Below are 18,118 nucleotides of genomic sequence, written 5' to 3'. Positions count from 1 at the left end.
TATTTTTTTACGCAAATAAAGAAGAAATGGGAAATAATAGGACTTTTCAAGCTTTGGTTTTTAAAAAAAAAAACATGTATCAAAAATTGCAGCAGCAGTCTCCCCAAAATTTTTGTGAGAAATCATCTTTAAATGTAATATTTTGCTAAAGGGGAAATCAGCTGTTCTTCTGACCAGCACTGCCTCTAGTCATTGTTCATACAGCTGCAGTCAATGGACTCAGCGGTGATATACATAGGCATCACAAGACCTTTGAGCTGGTCAATTACTAATAACGACACCACAGCAGTCACATCAATAAGCAAGAGGGAGTTGATACTAGATCAGCAGGAGTTAAGTACCGTATATCTGTTTTTGTGTTTTTTACATACAGCAAGTCATTGGTATAAAGATACAGATGCAGTTCTAAATACCAAGTGTTCCAATCCTATAGGTTGGGAGTCAGGAAACCCGATCTAGAGGTTAGAGGAGCACCCAGCATAAAGCTTACATAGTATAGTGGTGAAAAGCACACTGCACATGCTACAGAGATCACAATGCTAGAGAGCACACAGGTATTAACCTTAGGAGGATCCAAACGCACCATGTTTCTGGGCCTTCATCACTGCACCAGCCATCCTTAGCATTGGAGGCCCATGATGTGTTGGTCCCTTAACTGAGTTTAGAATACAGCTGCCTAGATTATCATCCTCTGCAGAAAGCATAGGGACCATCGAGCTCAGCATATGGAAAGTAGAGTGTAATGAAGGAGGAAGAAATGGCGTGTGCAAGCCTAGGAGAGCACCCAGTAGGGTTGCATTCAAAGGAGCCATAGACGTAGATGGTAGATTGTAGTTAGATTAGTAAATAGTGAGAGTAAAGAAAGCAAAAAAAAAAAATGGACGTGTGGGTTAATTAAAAATATAACATTTACATAAATGACTGCTATTAGGGCCTGTAATATTTTCCTACAGCTGTATTGTATCACTGCTCTGGGGTCCTCAGGGGGACCTCATTATATGATGTCCATTATGTGGTATATGGAAAGAGGATATCCTAGTGAGGTCACACACGTGTATAAGGATTCTAGAAGGTCTACAAGATTACCGATGGGCCTGTGTTTGAAGCGCTGGTGTTGTATGCCCTCTTGCACACATTACCCTTTTTCATGCTCCTTGTTAGCTAGACATATGGGGCTGGAGGCGTCGGGGAACGTTTTTCCACTGCAGACAAAAAACGTTTTATGGAAAGTTTTTTGGAAAAGACGGGCTGTCAAATTCCGCAGGATCCAGTCCACGACGGACAAAACGTGTGGCCATCCGTCGCGATACGTCGCTAATTCACGTCTATGAGAAAATGCAGGATCCTGCTAATTTTTTTGCAGGATCCTGTTTTCTCAAAAAACTACGTATCTCGACGGGACTACAAAGACGGAAGTGTGAAAGAGGCCTAAGCCTTAGAGTCTAACGCGAAGTGCACAAGTTGAGTAAGTGGTCAGTATTTAACCTCAGTATTTGTAATCCAAAACTAGGAGTGGAACAATCAGAGGAAAAGTATAATAGAAACACGTCACCACTTCAGTTTTTATCACCCACTGCTGGTTTTGGCTTATAAATACCATACTGATGTAAAATCCTGACCCAATACTCAAAGTATGCACGTGGTCTAACATTCCAACATTTTACATGACGTGAGTGGGATGTGAATGAGTATAGTTAAAGGGGTAAAATTATTGTCAATGGGCCCAGGGAGGGTAAAAAAATCCTCTGCTCTCGGACTGTCAGCACTCATCCACACTCGCTACTGTGGTCCTCCTTAGTCTCTTAACATCCAGAGGCGGCACCACTTGACCACGGCAGCCAATCATCCGGCAGCCCCTTTGGGTATTGACCCCTTGAGATTGGTGGAGACCACAGTAGTGAGTGCAGAGGAGTAGCGCTCCACCCTGGGCCCATTGATAATAATTTTGTAGGGTAAAACCACAATCAACTTCAATCGTTAATTTGAATATGTTCCATGCTGATATAACAACCTGATAAATACTAGGAACTGTGTAATGTCCTTACAGGGTTTCAAAACCATAGTTGCTTTTTTCTGACTTTACCATTTTTCCTTATGTCTTCGGCATTATTTTATAGAATATAAAATCAAATGAAAAGAATATTCTAATATAACACGGAGGAGTCATCCCTACATCTGGAAATCCAGTCTTTAAAAATCTCAATGACAATTTAGGTCAGTTGGAAAATAGATGTGTCATAGCAGTCACGGCTCCATTGTAAAAAAAATTCAGCACGCTAGTGTGAACGGAGCCTAGTACATGAATAAAACAGTGTCACATTTATACTTTACACTTTGAATTGAATAATGGAACAAACATGATAGAAAACATATAAGAATCTTATACAATACAGTATGTGTTGGTTATAAATTTTGAGAATAATTTAATTAACTTTGTTATCAAACTTTTGGTGACACAAAGAACCACTTACTTACCTGGTTTAGATAATGGCATGACCCTAGGAAGAAGACGTCTGGAGGAACGCAGTGGGCTGCGAATATAAAAAAAATAATTTGTGAAAGGTGAACAAAGAGTAATACAGATTATTTTAATACTATTATCTCTTTCCTTTTTTGGATTTTATTTCGGGCAATATTGTGATGATATTTATCATTCATTTCTAGGTTTTCTTATTTTATAAAGCTCACAAATACAAATAAGAGGACAATTTTTAACAGCGGGTTTTATCTCTTGTGCTATGTTAAAGGAACACAAAAAAAGAAAAAAAAAGAAAAACTGTGTTCTGGGTTCTGGGCCTAAGGGGTCCCATTAAGGCCTTAAACTAAGCATACCAGTGTGGGTATCTAACAGTATCTGGTGTGGTAACAGGTTGGTATAATAACTGTATCTGGGTATTTGCAGCAGATTTTTCTTCAGCAAAAACTAGAGAATTGGCAGGAAAAATGCTGTGTAAAATGCGCTCATTTTTGACTCTTTTTATGTATTTTTGGGAAAGCAGGAATTGCCAGCTCACCATTCGTGCGGCAAGTAGGGAAAACATTATGCAAAGTTTTCAGCTCCTGGTAAAAAGTATTATCTCAAAACTTTATTACATACGAAAATGGAAACCTGTATCCAAGGCAGATATGTACAAAAGAGATGCGTTTTGAACATACACAAGTGTATGAAACGCGTCGCTTTTGTACATATCTGCCTTGGATACGGGCTTTAATTTTTGTATGGAATAAAGCTTTGAGATAATATTTTTTACCAGAAGCTGGAAACTTATCTTTTATGTATTATTACTAGCGTTTTGTTCCCATTCATTTAAATGGGTGAAAAATGCTGCAAAAATGCTGAAAGAATTGAAATGATGCAGATTTGACAGTAAAAAAATTTTTTGTTCAACTCTGCAAGGAATAAATAAGCAGCATGTGCATGAAATTTCAGATATATCACTCACTTTGCCCATACTGCAAAATGCTGCATTTTTTCTGCCGCAAAAACGCAAGGAACAAAACAACGCAAAAACGCCCTTGTGTCAACAAGCCCTGTAAGTGTAGTCCAAAGTGTACTTTTCATTACCACTGCAGCCAATGTTTGGAATATGAATACTCGTTTGTTACCTCAGTACATCTTTGCACAATGGTGGGAATGGGTGTTGCTGGTAATGTCCAAACACCTCGAATACAATGGGCTGCGTCTTCACATATTCCACAAAGGACTGTGTAACCTCAACTGCAATCTAAACCAAGAAGAATACATTACACGGAGTGCACTGAGAGCATCAAAACTCCATACAATATAAGGCTGCCGTCACACTAGCAGTATTTGGTCAGTATTTTACATCAGTATTTCTCAGCCAAAACCAGGAGTGGGTGATAAATGCAGAAGTGGTGCATATGCTTCTATTATACTTTTCCTCTATTTGTTCCACTCCTGGTTTTGGCTTACAAATACTGATGTAAAATACTGACCAAATACTGCTAGTGTGACGGCAGCCTAATAGCGAGAACACAGCGTCATAATTACAGTTACACCCAGAAATATTTGGACAGAGACACAAGTTTTGGCATTTTAGCTGTTTACCAAAACATACTCAAGATACGGCTATATAATCAATATGGACTTAAAGTGCGGACTCTCAGCTTTAATTTGGAGACTGGATTGGAGAAAGGATTTAGGATTACAGCTCTTTAATGTGTAAGTGACTCTTTTTAATTACTTAACCCTTCCCCCCCCCCCCCCCCCGGAGGTATTTTCGTTTTTGCGCTATCTTTTTTTTGCTCCCCTTCTTCCCAGAGCCATAACTTTTTTTATATTTTTCGATCAATATGGCCATGTGAGCTTGTTTTTTGCGGGTCGAGTTGTACTTTTGGACGACACCATTGGTTTTAACATATCATGTACTGGAAAACGGGAAAAAAATTCCAAGTGCGGTTAAATTGCAAACAAAGTGCAATCCCACAGCTGTTGTTGTTTTTTTTATTTTTACCATGTTCACTAAATGCTAAAACTGACCTGCCATTATGATTCTCCAGGTCATTACGAGTTCATAGACACCAAACATGTCTAGGTTCTTTTTTTTATCTAAGTGGTGAAAAAAATTCCAAGTTTGTTAAAAAATAACAAAATGCGCCATTTTCGGATACCCATAGCATCTCCATTTTTCGTGATCTCGGGTCGGGTGAGGGCTTATTTTTTGCGTGTCAAGCTGACATTTTTAAAGATACCATTTTGGTGCAGATACAATCTTATGATTGCCTGTTGTTGCACTTTAATGCAATGCTGCAGAGACCAAAAAAACTTAATTCTGGCGTTTTTACTTTTTTCTCATTATGCCGTTTAGCGATCGGGTTAATTCTTTTTTTATATTGATAGATCGGGCGATTCTGAATGAGGCGATACCAAATATGTGTATGTTTTTTTTATTATTGTTTTATTTTGAATAGAGCAAAAGGGGGGTGATTTTACCTTTTATATATTTTTTATTTTTTTATGTTTTTATAAACATTTTTTTTTTTTACTTTTGGCATGCTTCAATAGTCTCCATGGGAGACTAGAAGCTGCCATAACCCGATCACCTCTGCTACATACAGGAGATGATCAGATCTCCTGTATGTAGCAGAATTGCTGACCACTGGGCAATCTGACAGTGACAACAATAGAGGTCTGCTGGAGACCTCTGGTTGTCATGCCAACCCATTGGCGACCCACGGTCATGTGACTCAGGTGCCGATAGGCGGGATTACCAGAAGCGCGTGTTAAATGCCGCTGTCAGAGTTTGACAGCGGCATTTAACGAGTTAACAGCCGTGGGTGGAATGCGATTTCCACCCAGGGCTGTTAAGAGGCATATGTCAGCTGTTCAAAACAGCTGAAATGTGCTGGAAAAAATGTGGGCTCGGCGCCGGGAAATAAGTATTTGATACACTGCTGAGTTTGCACGTTTTCCCACCTACAAGGAATGGAGAGGTCTGTAATTGTTATCATCGGTACACTTCAACTGTGAGAGACAGAATCTTCACAAAAAAATAAAGAAAATCACATTGTATTTTTACACAATTAATTTCATTGCATAAAATAAGTATTTGATACAATAGCAAAACAGAACTTAATATTTGGTACAGAAACCTGCAATAACAGAGGTCAGATGTTTCCTGTAGTTTTTGACCAAGTTTGCAGACACTGCAGCAGGGATTTTGGCTTACTTCTCCATACAGATCTTCTCCACATCTTTCAGGTTTCAGGGGGCTGTCGCTGGGGAACATTCAGTTTCAGCTCCCTCCAAAGATGTCCTTCTGGGTTCAGATCTGGAGACTGGCTAGGCCACTCCAGGACTTTGAAATGCTTTTACCAAAGTCACTCCTTAGTTGTCCTCGCTGTGTGTTTCAGATCATTGTCATGCTGGAAGTCCCACCCACGACCCATCATCAATGCTCTTACTGAGGGAAAGAGGTTGTTGGCCAAAATCTCATGATACATGGCCCCATCCATCCTCCCTTCAATACGGTGCAGTATTATTGTCACCTTTGCAGGAAAGTACCCCAAAAGTATAATGTTAACTCCACCATGCTTCAATGTTGGGTCTGGACATGTGCTGGCGTGAGAAGGGGACCGTGCGTGCCCTGCAGAATTTAAATCCATGACGATGTAGTGTTTTACTAACTTTAATGTTTGAGATTGTGGTCCCAGCTCTCTTCAGGTCATTTTCCAGGTTCTCCCGTGTAGTTCTGTGCTGATTCTTGACCTCTCTCAGAATTATCTTTACCCCACGAGGTGAGATCTTGCATGGAGCCCCAGACTGAGGAAGATTGACAGTCATCTTGTGTTTCTTCATTTTCTAATAATTGCGCCAACAGTTGTTGGTGTCTGACCAACCTACTTCTCTATTGTCCTGTAGCCATTCCAGCCTTGTGCAGGTCTACAGTTTTGCCCTGGTGTCCTTAGTGAGCTCTTTGGTATTGGCCATGGTGAAGAGGTTGGAGTGTGATTGATTGAGTGTGTGGACAGGTGTCTTTTACACAGGTTACATTTTAACCGGTGGTGTATCAAATACTTATTTTCCTCACTATATATATATATATATATATATATATATATATATATATATACCCAGTATGGTCACTGCTAGTTCCACAATAACCACTCTCACAGCAAACTATATCTTCCCGAATGACAAAGAGATGCTAAAATTCAGCTTTTTATTAGATCAAGGTTACGCCCTCATACCTCCTCTTGATGAGCTCATATGAGGGGCTGGTTGTGGGATATGCTAAGTTTGTTGGAATTTTATGAGATCTCTAACTGTTGGCATATCTTTGCCCCTGGAGGTCCCAGGTGGTAGAATTTGTCATCATGTTTCTTATCGTGATTTTATCTGTCTATAGAGATGAAACATGGCATGAATAGCATCATCCATTGGACCAATATTTAGTTGGACGGGTTCCTAAGACTTTCCGGTGATCTGAAAATATATCTACCATAAATATTGGATCGATGCAGACTCCAATATTTATCACTGACCATTGGTCCAAAAGGTCTAGAAATATTCCTTAATCAGAGGAAGCTCTTTGGTTTTGAAGCATACTTACTCGCCTCTGCGTAAACAAATCTCAGACTTGGTGTCTTTTTCCCAGAAAATCTCCCTGCTGTACGGTGTTCATTTTAGGACATGGTCACAAATCAAAGTCAAACATCAGAAATACTCTGTCTGATACCTGAGTCTGATACCTGAGTCTGATACCTGACTCTGATACCTGACTCTGATACCTGAGTCTGATACCTGACTCTGATACCTGACTCTGATACCTGACTCTGATACATGAAATTAGTAAAATTTGTAACATTAGCTAAAATTAGTACCTGGGATCACTTGAGCTTGTGGTGCAATGGTAAGGTCGACGGCTGTAGTCTCTAGACGCCGGATCTGTTTTTTTTCCTCCGGATCCGTTTTTCTTCTGCCGGATCCATTTTTTACGCCGTCTCCGTTTTTCTTCTGCCGAATCCATTTTTTTTACGTCGTATACGTTTTTTTCTGCCGGATCCATTTTTTTTCACCGGATCCGTTTTTTTTTTTACGCCGGATCCGTTTTTTTTTCGCCGGATCCGTTTTTTTTTCTGCCGAATCCGGCTTTTTTCACCATATCCGTTTTTTTTCTGCCGGATCCGTTTTTTTTACGCTGGATCCATTTTTTTTTTTACGCCGATTCCGTTTTTTTTTTCGCCATATCCGTTTTTTTCTGCCGGATCCATTTTTTTTGCCGTATCCGTTTTTTTTACGCCGGATCCGTTTTTTTCGCCATATCCGTTTTTTTCTGCCGGATCCGTTTTTTTACGCCAGATCCGGTTTTTTTACACGGATTCTGTTTTTTTTTTTCGCCATATCCGTTTTTTTCTGACGAATCCATTTTTTTCGCCATATCCGTTTTTTAACGCCGGATCCGTTTTTATTTCGCCGGATCCGTTTTTTTCTGCCGGATCCGTTTTTTTTTCGCCATATCCATTTTTTTCTGCCGGATCCGTTTTTTTACGCCAGATCCGTTTTTTACGCCAATTCTGTTTTTTTACGCCAGATCCGTTTTTTTCCACAGAAGAAAAATGGATCTGCCGGAAAAAAACGGATCCGGTGAAGAAAAATGGATCCGGCGTAAAAAAAACGGATCCGGCGTAAAAAAAAACGGATATGGCAAAAAAACCGGAATCGGCGTAAAAAACCGAATCTGGCGTAAAAAACGGATCCGGCAGAAAAAAACGGATCCGGTGAAAAAAAACGGATCCGGTGTAAAAACGGATACGGCGAAAAAAACCGGATCCGGTGTAAAAAAAACGGATCCGGCGGAAAAAAACGGATCCGGCAGAAAAAAACGGATCCGGCGTAAAAAAAAACGGATCGGCAGAAAAAAAAACCGGATCAGGCGAAAAAAAAAACGGATATGGGGGAAAAAAAACGGATCCGGCGAAAAAAACGGATCCGGCGTAAAAAAAAAACGGACACGGCAAAAAAAAAATGGATCCGGCGTAAAAAAAACGGATCTGGCGTAAAATAAACGGATCCGGCAGAAAAAAACAGATATGCCGAAAAAATCGGATCCGGCAGAAAAAAAACGGATCCAGCGTAAAAAAAAAATGGATCCGGCGTTAAAAAAACGGATCCGGCGAAAAAAAATGGATCCGGCAGAAAAAAACGGATCCAACGTAAAAAAAAATGGATTCGGCAAAAGAAAAACGGAGACGGCATTAAAAAAAATGGATCCGGCAGAAGAAAAACGGATCCGGTGGAAAAAAAACGGATCCGGCGTCTAGAGACTACAGCCGTCAGCCTTACCATTGCACCACAAGCTCAAGTGATCCCAGGTACTAATTTTAGCTAATTTTACTAATTTCATGTATCAGAGTCAAGTATCAGACTCAGGTATCAGAGTCAAGTATCAGAGTCAGGTATCAGAGTCAGGTATCAAAGTCAGGTATCAAAGTCAGGTATCAGAGTCAGGTATCAGAGTCAGGTATCAGAGTCAGGTATCAGAGTCAAGTATCAGAGTCAAGTATCAGACTCAGGTATCAGACTCAAGTATCAGACTCAGGTATCAGACAGAGTTTTTCTGATGTTTGACTTTGATTTGTGACCATGTCCTAAAATGAACACCGTACTGCTGTATTCATCTGGTCAGTGCAGGATGCCCCTGCATCAAGGTTGATGTTTAGAATGTTAGGTCTTTCTCTCTCACTTCTCCTGTTTCAATTAATTTCTTTCTTCCCTAGTTATAAGTAGTTCCATATGTTTAATGTGAGGGTGATATGTCCTTTCTCTGGAGATGTCTTACGGATTTTAATTTCTCTCTCTGTAACACCTTTAATTAAACCTGAAAGTCTACACTTCAGCTCCTTCTCAGTTGTTTCATTTTAAATCCAAAATAGTGGCAAGCAGAGTCCAAATCACGAAGGTTAGGTCATTGTCCAAATATTTCTAGGCTTAACTGTATAACACCACTTTACTTACATTTTGAACATGATAGAAACCAAGGGGTGGTCCACGACCAGTGTTTTTTAAAGGTTCAGTAGAAAATGCTTCATCATGGCGATGGATGAAGCTGAAAGACATAAGATATATATATATAAGGAATTCTTTGTATCTGCTTGTACTCTATTATTTCACTGGTTACAGATACTGTATTTGTTAATGTGACATTTCCGTTAAGAACATGGAAGATAGCTCATCAAACATCACATCAAATCTATCGAAACACTAACTTGAACTGGCAAAATATGTCCGCATATTCCGGAGGAATGCTTGACGCTTGCAGGACGGTCACTCTGAATGTAAAGATGGAGCCCAGTTTTAGTGGGTGTCCACCTCCATCTGTGAGGTCAAGGGAAGCTTTTATTGGACTGTCAAGCAGAGCAGCCTGCTGAGAAGCTAGAAATAAAAAAAACAGGATAATATAATTAATTATCAGTAATTCAATACTAAATGATATTGAAACAAAAAAATGACAATTCCAATTCCTACTTCCCAGTCTTGAGCGCCAATATTCATGCTTCCTCATGCCTTAGCATTGTAAATCCTTAGTGCTGAATTAATAGGCTATGTAGTGTTTTAGGTTATGCAATCTTTGGTTTAGCAAATGCATTATTATAGGTGTCTGTTTAAAAGAAGAAATTAGGTGTCACATAAAAAAACACTATTAACCTGTTGATATGGGGTCAATCTGTAGGTTAATAGTGTTCTGACGCTGCCTGGTGCCCGTACTGAGAGCCCTGCTGCCATGAAGAAATTAACTTTATTTCTCCCGGGCAGCCTCCGGCTTTCAGTCATATGGGTGGACCAGCTCGGCTGCCTTCAGTCATCTCTCAAGCTGCACCCCAGGCACTGACTGACAGCAGCATAGGCAGTACAGCCATCTGTCAGTCAGTGCCTGGGGAGCGGCTACAGCCGCTGCTCATTATGCACCGAGCGGTAGCTAAAGTCGAGCCGAGCAAACACCTTTGACTGAAAGCCAGCTGTAGCTGGAAGGAATAAAGTTAATTTCGTCCTGGCAGGGGGGCACTCAGTGCGGACGCCAAGCAGCTTCAGAACGCTATTAACCTGCACATTAAGTCCATATCTGCAGGTTAATAGAGGTTTTCTACATGACAAGTTCCCTTTAACCCCTGCACCATTGGCTAAGCCTTGCAATCTAGGCTAATTGCTAGCCCAAAATTGAAACTATCAGCAGGGAATTAACCCATACTCTCCATATTTGTATTTCTGGAACTGTACAAGTCTACTTACTTAAGGAACACACAGAGGATCCTATAAATGAAGAATGAAAGGTCCAAATTTCTAGGTTACTGATCCTTTAAAGGGAATCTATCACCATTTTTTTTGCTACTCCATCTGAGAGCATCATAATGTAGGGCAGAGACCCTGATTCCAGCAATGCATCACTTACTGCAAATCTAGCATTCTCTGAATGATGAGCCCTGTATAACCCCACCCACACCACTGATTGACAACTTTCTGTGTTCACTGTGTATAGGTAGAAAGCTGCCAATCGTTGGTGAGGGTGGGGTTATACAAAGCTCACGAGTATGGAGGACTGTATTGCAGCAGGTTTACTGGTCCTGTAGTGATAATCTCCTGGTGATAAAACTATGATTTTATAAAAATTACACCAAGCAGCCCAGTAAGTGACACATCATTGACATCAGGGTCTCTATATTAAGCCTCTTACAGATTAGGTGGCAAAAACCTGGTGGCAGATTTGCTTTAATACCATGTATGTTGCAGTTTGGGAAAATTAGAGACAAATAGAGGTTCAGTAGGAACAAATATAATACTCTGTTAAGCATGTTCCAAATGCATACGTCACAATCAAGTACAATATATACAGTAATATAACCGCTAGGCACTGTGTAATAGGTCCTTCTTACCCGCACAAGTGTTATTATTGACCTCATCTGCACTCGGTCCACAATCTGGGTTTTGACCTTGTCCCCCTTCGACTATTCGCAGCTCCTCTTGAGATGTGCCTGAGCGGGTCATTCCGGTACTGGACTCCGCCTGGAACTGTTCGAAGTGGAATGAATAAGAGTGAATATACAAAATAACCACTGCCACCAGCAAGGAAAGGAATTCTTCAAATGCGAGATGTTTATTCCTGTTAAGTTATTTTGCTAAGCTGTAATTATTAAATATTGCTTGTGCCCTACAAAAAATTCAGCCTCTTTTAAAGAACCACCAATGTTACAATGTAATACTATTACGTGATAGTGGGAACTGAAGTGCTGGACTCAGAGACGACATTTCTCACCTTTTGAAAATGCTGATCATCAAACGAAATTTTGGCAGTTCCAGATTGCCGAACTCCAGAGCCATAGTCAGGAGCTTCCTCATCCGCTGAAATCAAACAGTGAAGAACCAAGATTATGGGCAGCTAGACATATCAGATGGAGAAGAGAAACCTATGCAAATGGAAAGCAGACCTCCGTATTAAAGGAAACCTAACAGCGGTTACATGCCGCCCTATCCACAGGCAGGGAGAAACCTGTCACGCAAGGGAAGCGTGCAGCGAGAAACCGCTGGGGACTTGCCCGTCCAACTAGTCTCCCATGCTACTCGGTCCTCAGCGACTCTTGCCGCAGTATTTCAGAATCAAACATACATGGTTGAAATCATATAGCCAATGTCTGACACATGCTGCCCGTGGATCGGCGAGCATGTATCTGTTGTCAAATTCCCTTTAAGGCACTTATTCTTAAAGGGTTTATCCCATTTCCTGTCTATAGGCATGCTCCTGACTGATTGACAGTTTGAACCCATGACACGATTGTGCTGCTGACCTGAACTGTGCAATCTCTGATGCTTAACCCCTTTACTCCCAAGGGTGGTTTGCACGCTAATGACCGGGCCAATTTTTACAATTCTGACCACTGTCCCTTTATGAGGTTATAACTCTGGAACGCTTCAACGGATCCCAGTGATTCTGACAGTGTTTTCTCATGACATATTGTACTTCATGATAGTGGTAAAATTTCTTTGACATTACCTGCGTTTATTTCTGAAAAAAACGGAAATTTGGCGAAAATTTCGAAAATTTCGCAATTTTCCAACTTTGAATTTTTATGCAATTAAATCACAGAGATGTGTCACACAAAATACTTAATAAGTAACATTTCCCATATGTCTACTTTACATAAGCACAATTTTGGAACCAAAATTTTTTTTTGTTAGGGAGTTATAAGGGTTAAAAGTTGACCAGCAATTTCTCATTTTTACAACACCATTTTTTTTTAGGGCCCACATCTCATTAAGTCATTTTGAGGGGTCTATATGATAGAAAATAACCAAGTGTGACACCATTCTAAAACCTGCACCCCTCAAGGTGCTCAAAACCACATTCAAGAAGTTTATTAACCCTTCAGGTGTTTCCCAGGAATTTTTAGAATGTTTAAATAAAAATGAACATTTCACTTTTTTCACAAAAAATTTAATTCAGCTCAAATTTGTTTTATTTTACCAAGGGTAACAGGAGAAAATGGACCCCAAAGGCTGTTGTACAATTTGTCCTGAGTACGCTGATACACCACATGTGGGGGCAAACCACTATTTGGGTGCATGGCAGAGCTCGGAAGCGAAGGAGCGCCATTTGACTTTTCAATGCAAAATTGACTGGAATTGAGATGGGACGCCATGTTGCGTTTGGAGAGCCCCTGATGTGCCTAAACATTGAAACCCCCCACAAGTGACACCATTTTGGAAAGTAGACCCCCTAAAGAACTTATCTAGATGTGTGGTGAGCACTTTGACCCACCAAGTGCTTCACAGAAGTTTATAATGAAGAGCCGTAAAAATAAAAAATCATATTTTTTCACAAAAAAGGTCTTTTCGCCCCCAATCTTTTATTTTCCCAAGGGTACGAGAAGAAATTGGACCCCAAAAGTTGTTGTACAATTTGTCCTGAGTACGCTGATACCCTATATGTGGGGGTAAACCACTGTTTGGGCGCATGGCAGAGCTCGGAAAGGAAGGAGCGCCATTTGACTTTTGAATGCAAAATTGACTGGAATTGAGATGGGACGCCACTGATGTGCCTAAACATTGAAACCCCCACAAGTGACACCATTTTGGAAAGTAGACCCCCTAAGGAACTCATCTAGGTGTGTTGTGAGAGCTTTGAACCCCCAAGTGTTTCACTACAGTTTATAACGCAGAGCCGTGAAAATAAAACATCTTTTTTTTCCCACAAAAATTATTTTTTAGCCCCCAGTTTTGTATTTTCCCAAGGGTAACAGGAGAAATAGGACCCCAAAAGTTGTTGTCCAATTTGTCCTGAGTACACTGATACCCCATATGTGGGGGGGGAACCACCGTTTGGGCGCATGGGAGAGCTCGGAAGGGAAGGAGCGCCATTTGGAATGCAGACTTAGATGGAATGGTCTGCAGGCGTCACATTGCGTTTGCAGAGCCCCTAATGTACCTAAACAGTAGAAACCCCCAACAAGTGACCCAATATTGGAAACTAGAACCCCCAAGGAACTTATCTAGATGTGTCGTGAGAACTTTGAACCCCCAAGTGTTTCACTACAGTTTATAACGCAGAGCCATGAAAATAAAAAATCTTTTTTTCCCCACAAAAATTATTTTTTAGCCCCCAGTTTTGTATTTTCCCAAGGGTAACAGGAAAAATAGAACCCCAAAAGTTGTTGTCCAATTTGTCCTGAGTACACTGATACCCCATATGTGGGGGGGGACTACCGTATGGGCGCATGGAAGAGCTCGGAAGGGAAGGAGCGCCATTTGGAATGCAGACTTAGGCTGCGTGTCCACGATCAGGATGGCCGGCGGTATCGCCGGAGCGGCTTAGCCGCTCTGCGGTAAGCCCCGCCCCCTTTCTGGGACGCGATGATGCCGGATGTGTTCTCAGCACACATCCGGGATCATCGCTCCCCACCATAGCGCCCTGTGCTATATCTTGCGGCGACGCATCGTCGCCGCAAGATATACGGACATGCTGCGATCTGAAAAGACGCGCAGCATGTCCGGAGTCGCAGGGCCGCCGCGTGCGTGTTACCACGCATAGTGGAGACGGGATTTCATTAAATCCCCTCCACTATGCTGTAACATCTGGACGCTGCGTGTTTGACGCTGCGTCCCTATGCAGCGTCAAACACGCAGCGTTTACTGCACGTGGACACATACCCTTAGATGGAATGGTCTGCAGGCATCACATTGCGTTTGCAGAGCCCCTAATGTACCTAAACAGTAGAAACCCCCCCAAGTGACCCCATATTGGAAACTAGACCCCCCAAGGAACTTATCTAGATGTGTTGTGAGAACTTTGAACCCCCAAGTGTTTCACTACAGTTTATAACGCAGAGCCGTGAAAATAAAAAATCTTTTTTTTTTTCCACAAAAATTATTTTTTAGCCCCCAGTTTTGTATTTTCCCAAGGGTAACAGGAGAAATTGGACCCCAAAAGTTCTTGTCCAATGTGTCCTGAGTACGCTGATACCCCATATGTTGGGGTAAACCCCTTTGTGGGCACACGGGAGAGCTCGGAAGGGAAGGAGCACTGTTTTACTTTTTCAACGCAGAATTAGCTGGAATTGAGATCGGACGCCATGTCGCGTTTGGAGAGACCCTGATGTGCCTAAATAGTGGAAACCCCCCAATTATAACTGAAACCCTAATCCAAACACACCCCTAACCCTAATCTCAACAGTAACCCTAAACACACCCCTAACCCTAATCCCAACCCTATTCCCAACCGTAAATGTAATCCAAACCCTAACCCTAACTTTAGCCCCAAACCTAACCCTAATGTTAGCCCCAACCGTAACCCTAACTTTAGCCCCAACCCTAACTGTAGCCTTAACCCTAGCCCGAACCCTAACCCTAACCTTAGCCCTAAACCTAGCCCTAACCCTAGCCCTAAACCTAACCCTAGCCCTAACCCTAGCCCTAACCCTAATGGGAAAATGGAAAGAAATACATTTTTTTAAAATTTTTAATTTTTCCATAACTAAGGGGGTGATGAAGGGGGGTTTGATTTACTTTTATAGTGGGTTATTTAGCGGATTTTAATGATTGGCAGCCGTCACACACTGAAAGACGCTTTTTATTGCAAAAAATATTTTTTGCGCTACCACATTTTGAGAGCTATAATTTTTCCATATTTTGGTCCACAGAGTCATGTGAGGTCTTGTTTTTGCGGGACGAGTTGATGTTTTTATTGGTAACATTTTCGGGCACGTGACAATTTTTGATCGCTTTTTATCCCGATTTTTGTGAGGCAGAATGACCAAAAACCAGTTATTCATGAATTTCTTTTGGGGGAGGCGTTTATACCGTTCCGCGTTTGGTAAAATGGATAAAGCAGTTTTATTCTTCGGGTCAGTACGATTACAGCGATACCTCATTTCTATCATTTTTTTATGTTTTGGCGCTTTTATACGATAAAAACTATTTTATAGTAAAAATATTTTTTTTTGCTTCGCTTTATTCTGAGGACTATAACTTTTTTATTTTTTCGCTAATGATGCTGTGTGGCAGCTCTTTTTTTGCGGGACAAGATGACGTTTTCAGCGGTACCATGGATATTTATATCTGTCTTTTTGATCGCGTGTTATTCCACTTTTTGTCTAGAGCAGAGAGGCGGGCACCGCACAGAAAATATGTTGAAGAAGATCGACCACGTGCATAAATAAGATCCACAGAACAAAAAAAGAGAAAGACTATGCACACAGTGGGATCAACTGCATATAACAAATTTTATTATACAAAACACCTCACCCCGCACAAAAGCACAGTAAGGAAAAGCACACATTTAAAAACAATTAAAACAAAAACAACCTATCCACATCCCCCCCAAAAAACAGTCACAGGGATCCACATAATAACATATACATCATATAACAGACATTCAAGGGTTAAGGCAGAATAACATCAACACATATGATTGTTTAATATCCGGTACTGCCCACTGAAGAGGTCTGACTGAAGAGAGTATATTAATTCGATCCTACATGTGACCAATATAACCCAATCACACCACTGGTCTGTGATAGATATGTAATATTGTCCAAAAAAGGACGTCAAACACTAAACCAGAGAAGCTCACTGGTATGACCCATAAATACCATGTCCTTAATCTGGGACCCCATCTAATACATTACCAAGTCTAGCAGAACCTGCTACCGAAGAGTCAATCCCTCATAGGTATCCAGGGGGAGAAAAGGAATAAACGTGCCCTAAAAAGAGGTATGGGCACGGCAGGCATGCAATGACTGGTCCTATCAAATAAAGCTGGGTGATCCAGAAAATGGAGCTGGGGTCAAAGAAGTCCAAAAAATATATATGTGGGGGGAGGAGGATAGGAGCCCAACGCGTATTGACGCTACTAAGGCGTCTTCGTCAGGGGAAGATACTGAACCTGGCCTCCAAACCAGCCTTTTATGCGTGTTGTACAATACCAATTATCTACATCACCTGTGTGGCTGCTGGCGATGTCCCAGAGACTAGCAGTTGTATGGCGCCGAGTAAATACTACCGGACATGCGCACTTAGAGCGCAACCCATGACCTGCAGCGTGGCAACCAATCGGCTCTCACGTACCATGCAATAGTGCAGAAAGACCAAAGCGCCAATAGGAGATGTACTATCTTAGAGTGAGTGCGCACGCGCACTAGTCCCGCGCTCAAAGGATTACAACATCCATATGCGCACGCTCGGTGTCCCAAACAGGGAAAGCCCGGTCATGCGCAATAGTAACAGCACGCAGATACACTAGCAGCGCGCACGCGCGCCAGTGTATCATCTCACATAAGACTGCGTGTATAAGTGCCATGCAATCCAAAGTAAGTGCGCCGTAAATCCATACACGTCGGATGGTAAGAATGATAGTGCACACTCACCTAGAAAATATATAACCAGCGGTAAGGAAAAAACAAAAGTGAAATGAAGGCAATTACTCAATGCTCATCAGAAGCATCTATATGGGAATTAGCACTGTGCATAAACATAAGTTGGCAGAAAAATACAAGTACAAAAAAGTGCCAAAAAACCTATATTCCACTTTTTGTTCGGCGGTATGATAATAAAGCGTTGTTTTTTGCCTCGTTTTTTTTTTTTTTAACCGCGTTCACTGAAGAGGTTAACTAGCGGGACAGTTTTATAGGTGGGGTCGTTACGGACGTGGCGATACTAAATATGTGTACTTTTATTGTTTTTTTAATTTAGATAAAGAAATGTATTTATAGGAACAATATTTTTTTTTTGGGGGGGGATTTTTGGGGAAATTTTTTTTAATTTTTTTACACATGTGAATTTTTTTTTTTACACTATAACATTGCCCCGGGGGGGGGGGGGGGGGCGTCATGTTATAGTGTAAGATCGCTGATCTGACACTTTGCTGTGCAGTGTGTCAGATGAGCAGGCGCTGTGAAGCCACCTCCTTCCCTGCAGGATCCGGATGCCGTGGCCATTTTGGATCCGGGCCTGCAAGGAGAAGGAGGAGGTAAGAGACCCTCGCAGCAACGCGATCACATCGCGTTGCTGTGGGGGTCTCAGGGAAGCCCGCAGGGAGCCCCCTTCCTGCGTGATGCTTCCCTATACTGCCGGCACACCACGATCATATTTGTACCGGGGGTTAATGTGCCG

At 41.5% G+C, this 18,118-nt stretch overlaps 1 protein-coding gene across 6 annotated transcripts in view; it reads right to left on the bottom strand.

Moving 5' to 3' along the window:
* Nucleotides 1-18,118, bottom strand: part of KIF1A (kinesin family member 1A) — a 280,148-nt gene that overhangs the window by 58,354 nt on the left and 203,676 nt on the right. For all 6 annotated transcript variants that reach the window (XM_069727733.1, XM_069727735.1, XM_069727736.1 and 3 more), the window contains exons 27-32: nt 11,772-11,857; nt 11,392-11,527; nt 9,730-9,895; nt 9,479-9,569; nt 3,607-3,725; nt 2,476-2,531 (exon numbers count right to left, since the gene is read on the bottom strand). In XM_069727733.1, the coding sequence (XP_069583834.1) occupies nt 2,476-2,531; nt 3,607-3,725; nt 9,479-9,569; nt 9,730-9,895; nt 11,392-11,527; nt 11,772-11,857 (654 nt within the window). The remainder of the gene's footprint in view (nt 1-2,475; nt 2,532-3,606; nt 3,726-9,478; nt 9,570-9,729; nt 9,896-11,391; nt 11,528-11,771; nt 11,858-18,118) is intronic.

The sequence above is a fragment of the Ranitomeya imitator genome, chromosome 5 (genome assembly GCF_032444005.1).
Source record: "Ranitomeya imitator isolate aRanImi1 chromosome 5, aRanImi1.pri, whole genome shotgun sequence".
Lineage (NCBI taxonomy): Eukaryota > Metazoa > Chordata > Amphibia > Anura > Dendrobatidae > Ranitomeya > Ranitomeya imitator.
The sequence above is the reverse complement of the archived record's forward strand: the minus strand, read 5'-3'. Positions and strand labels throughout refer to the sequence as shown.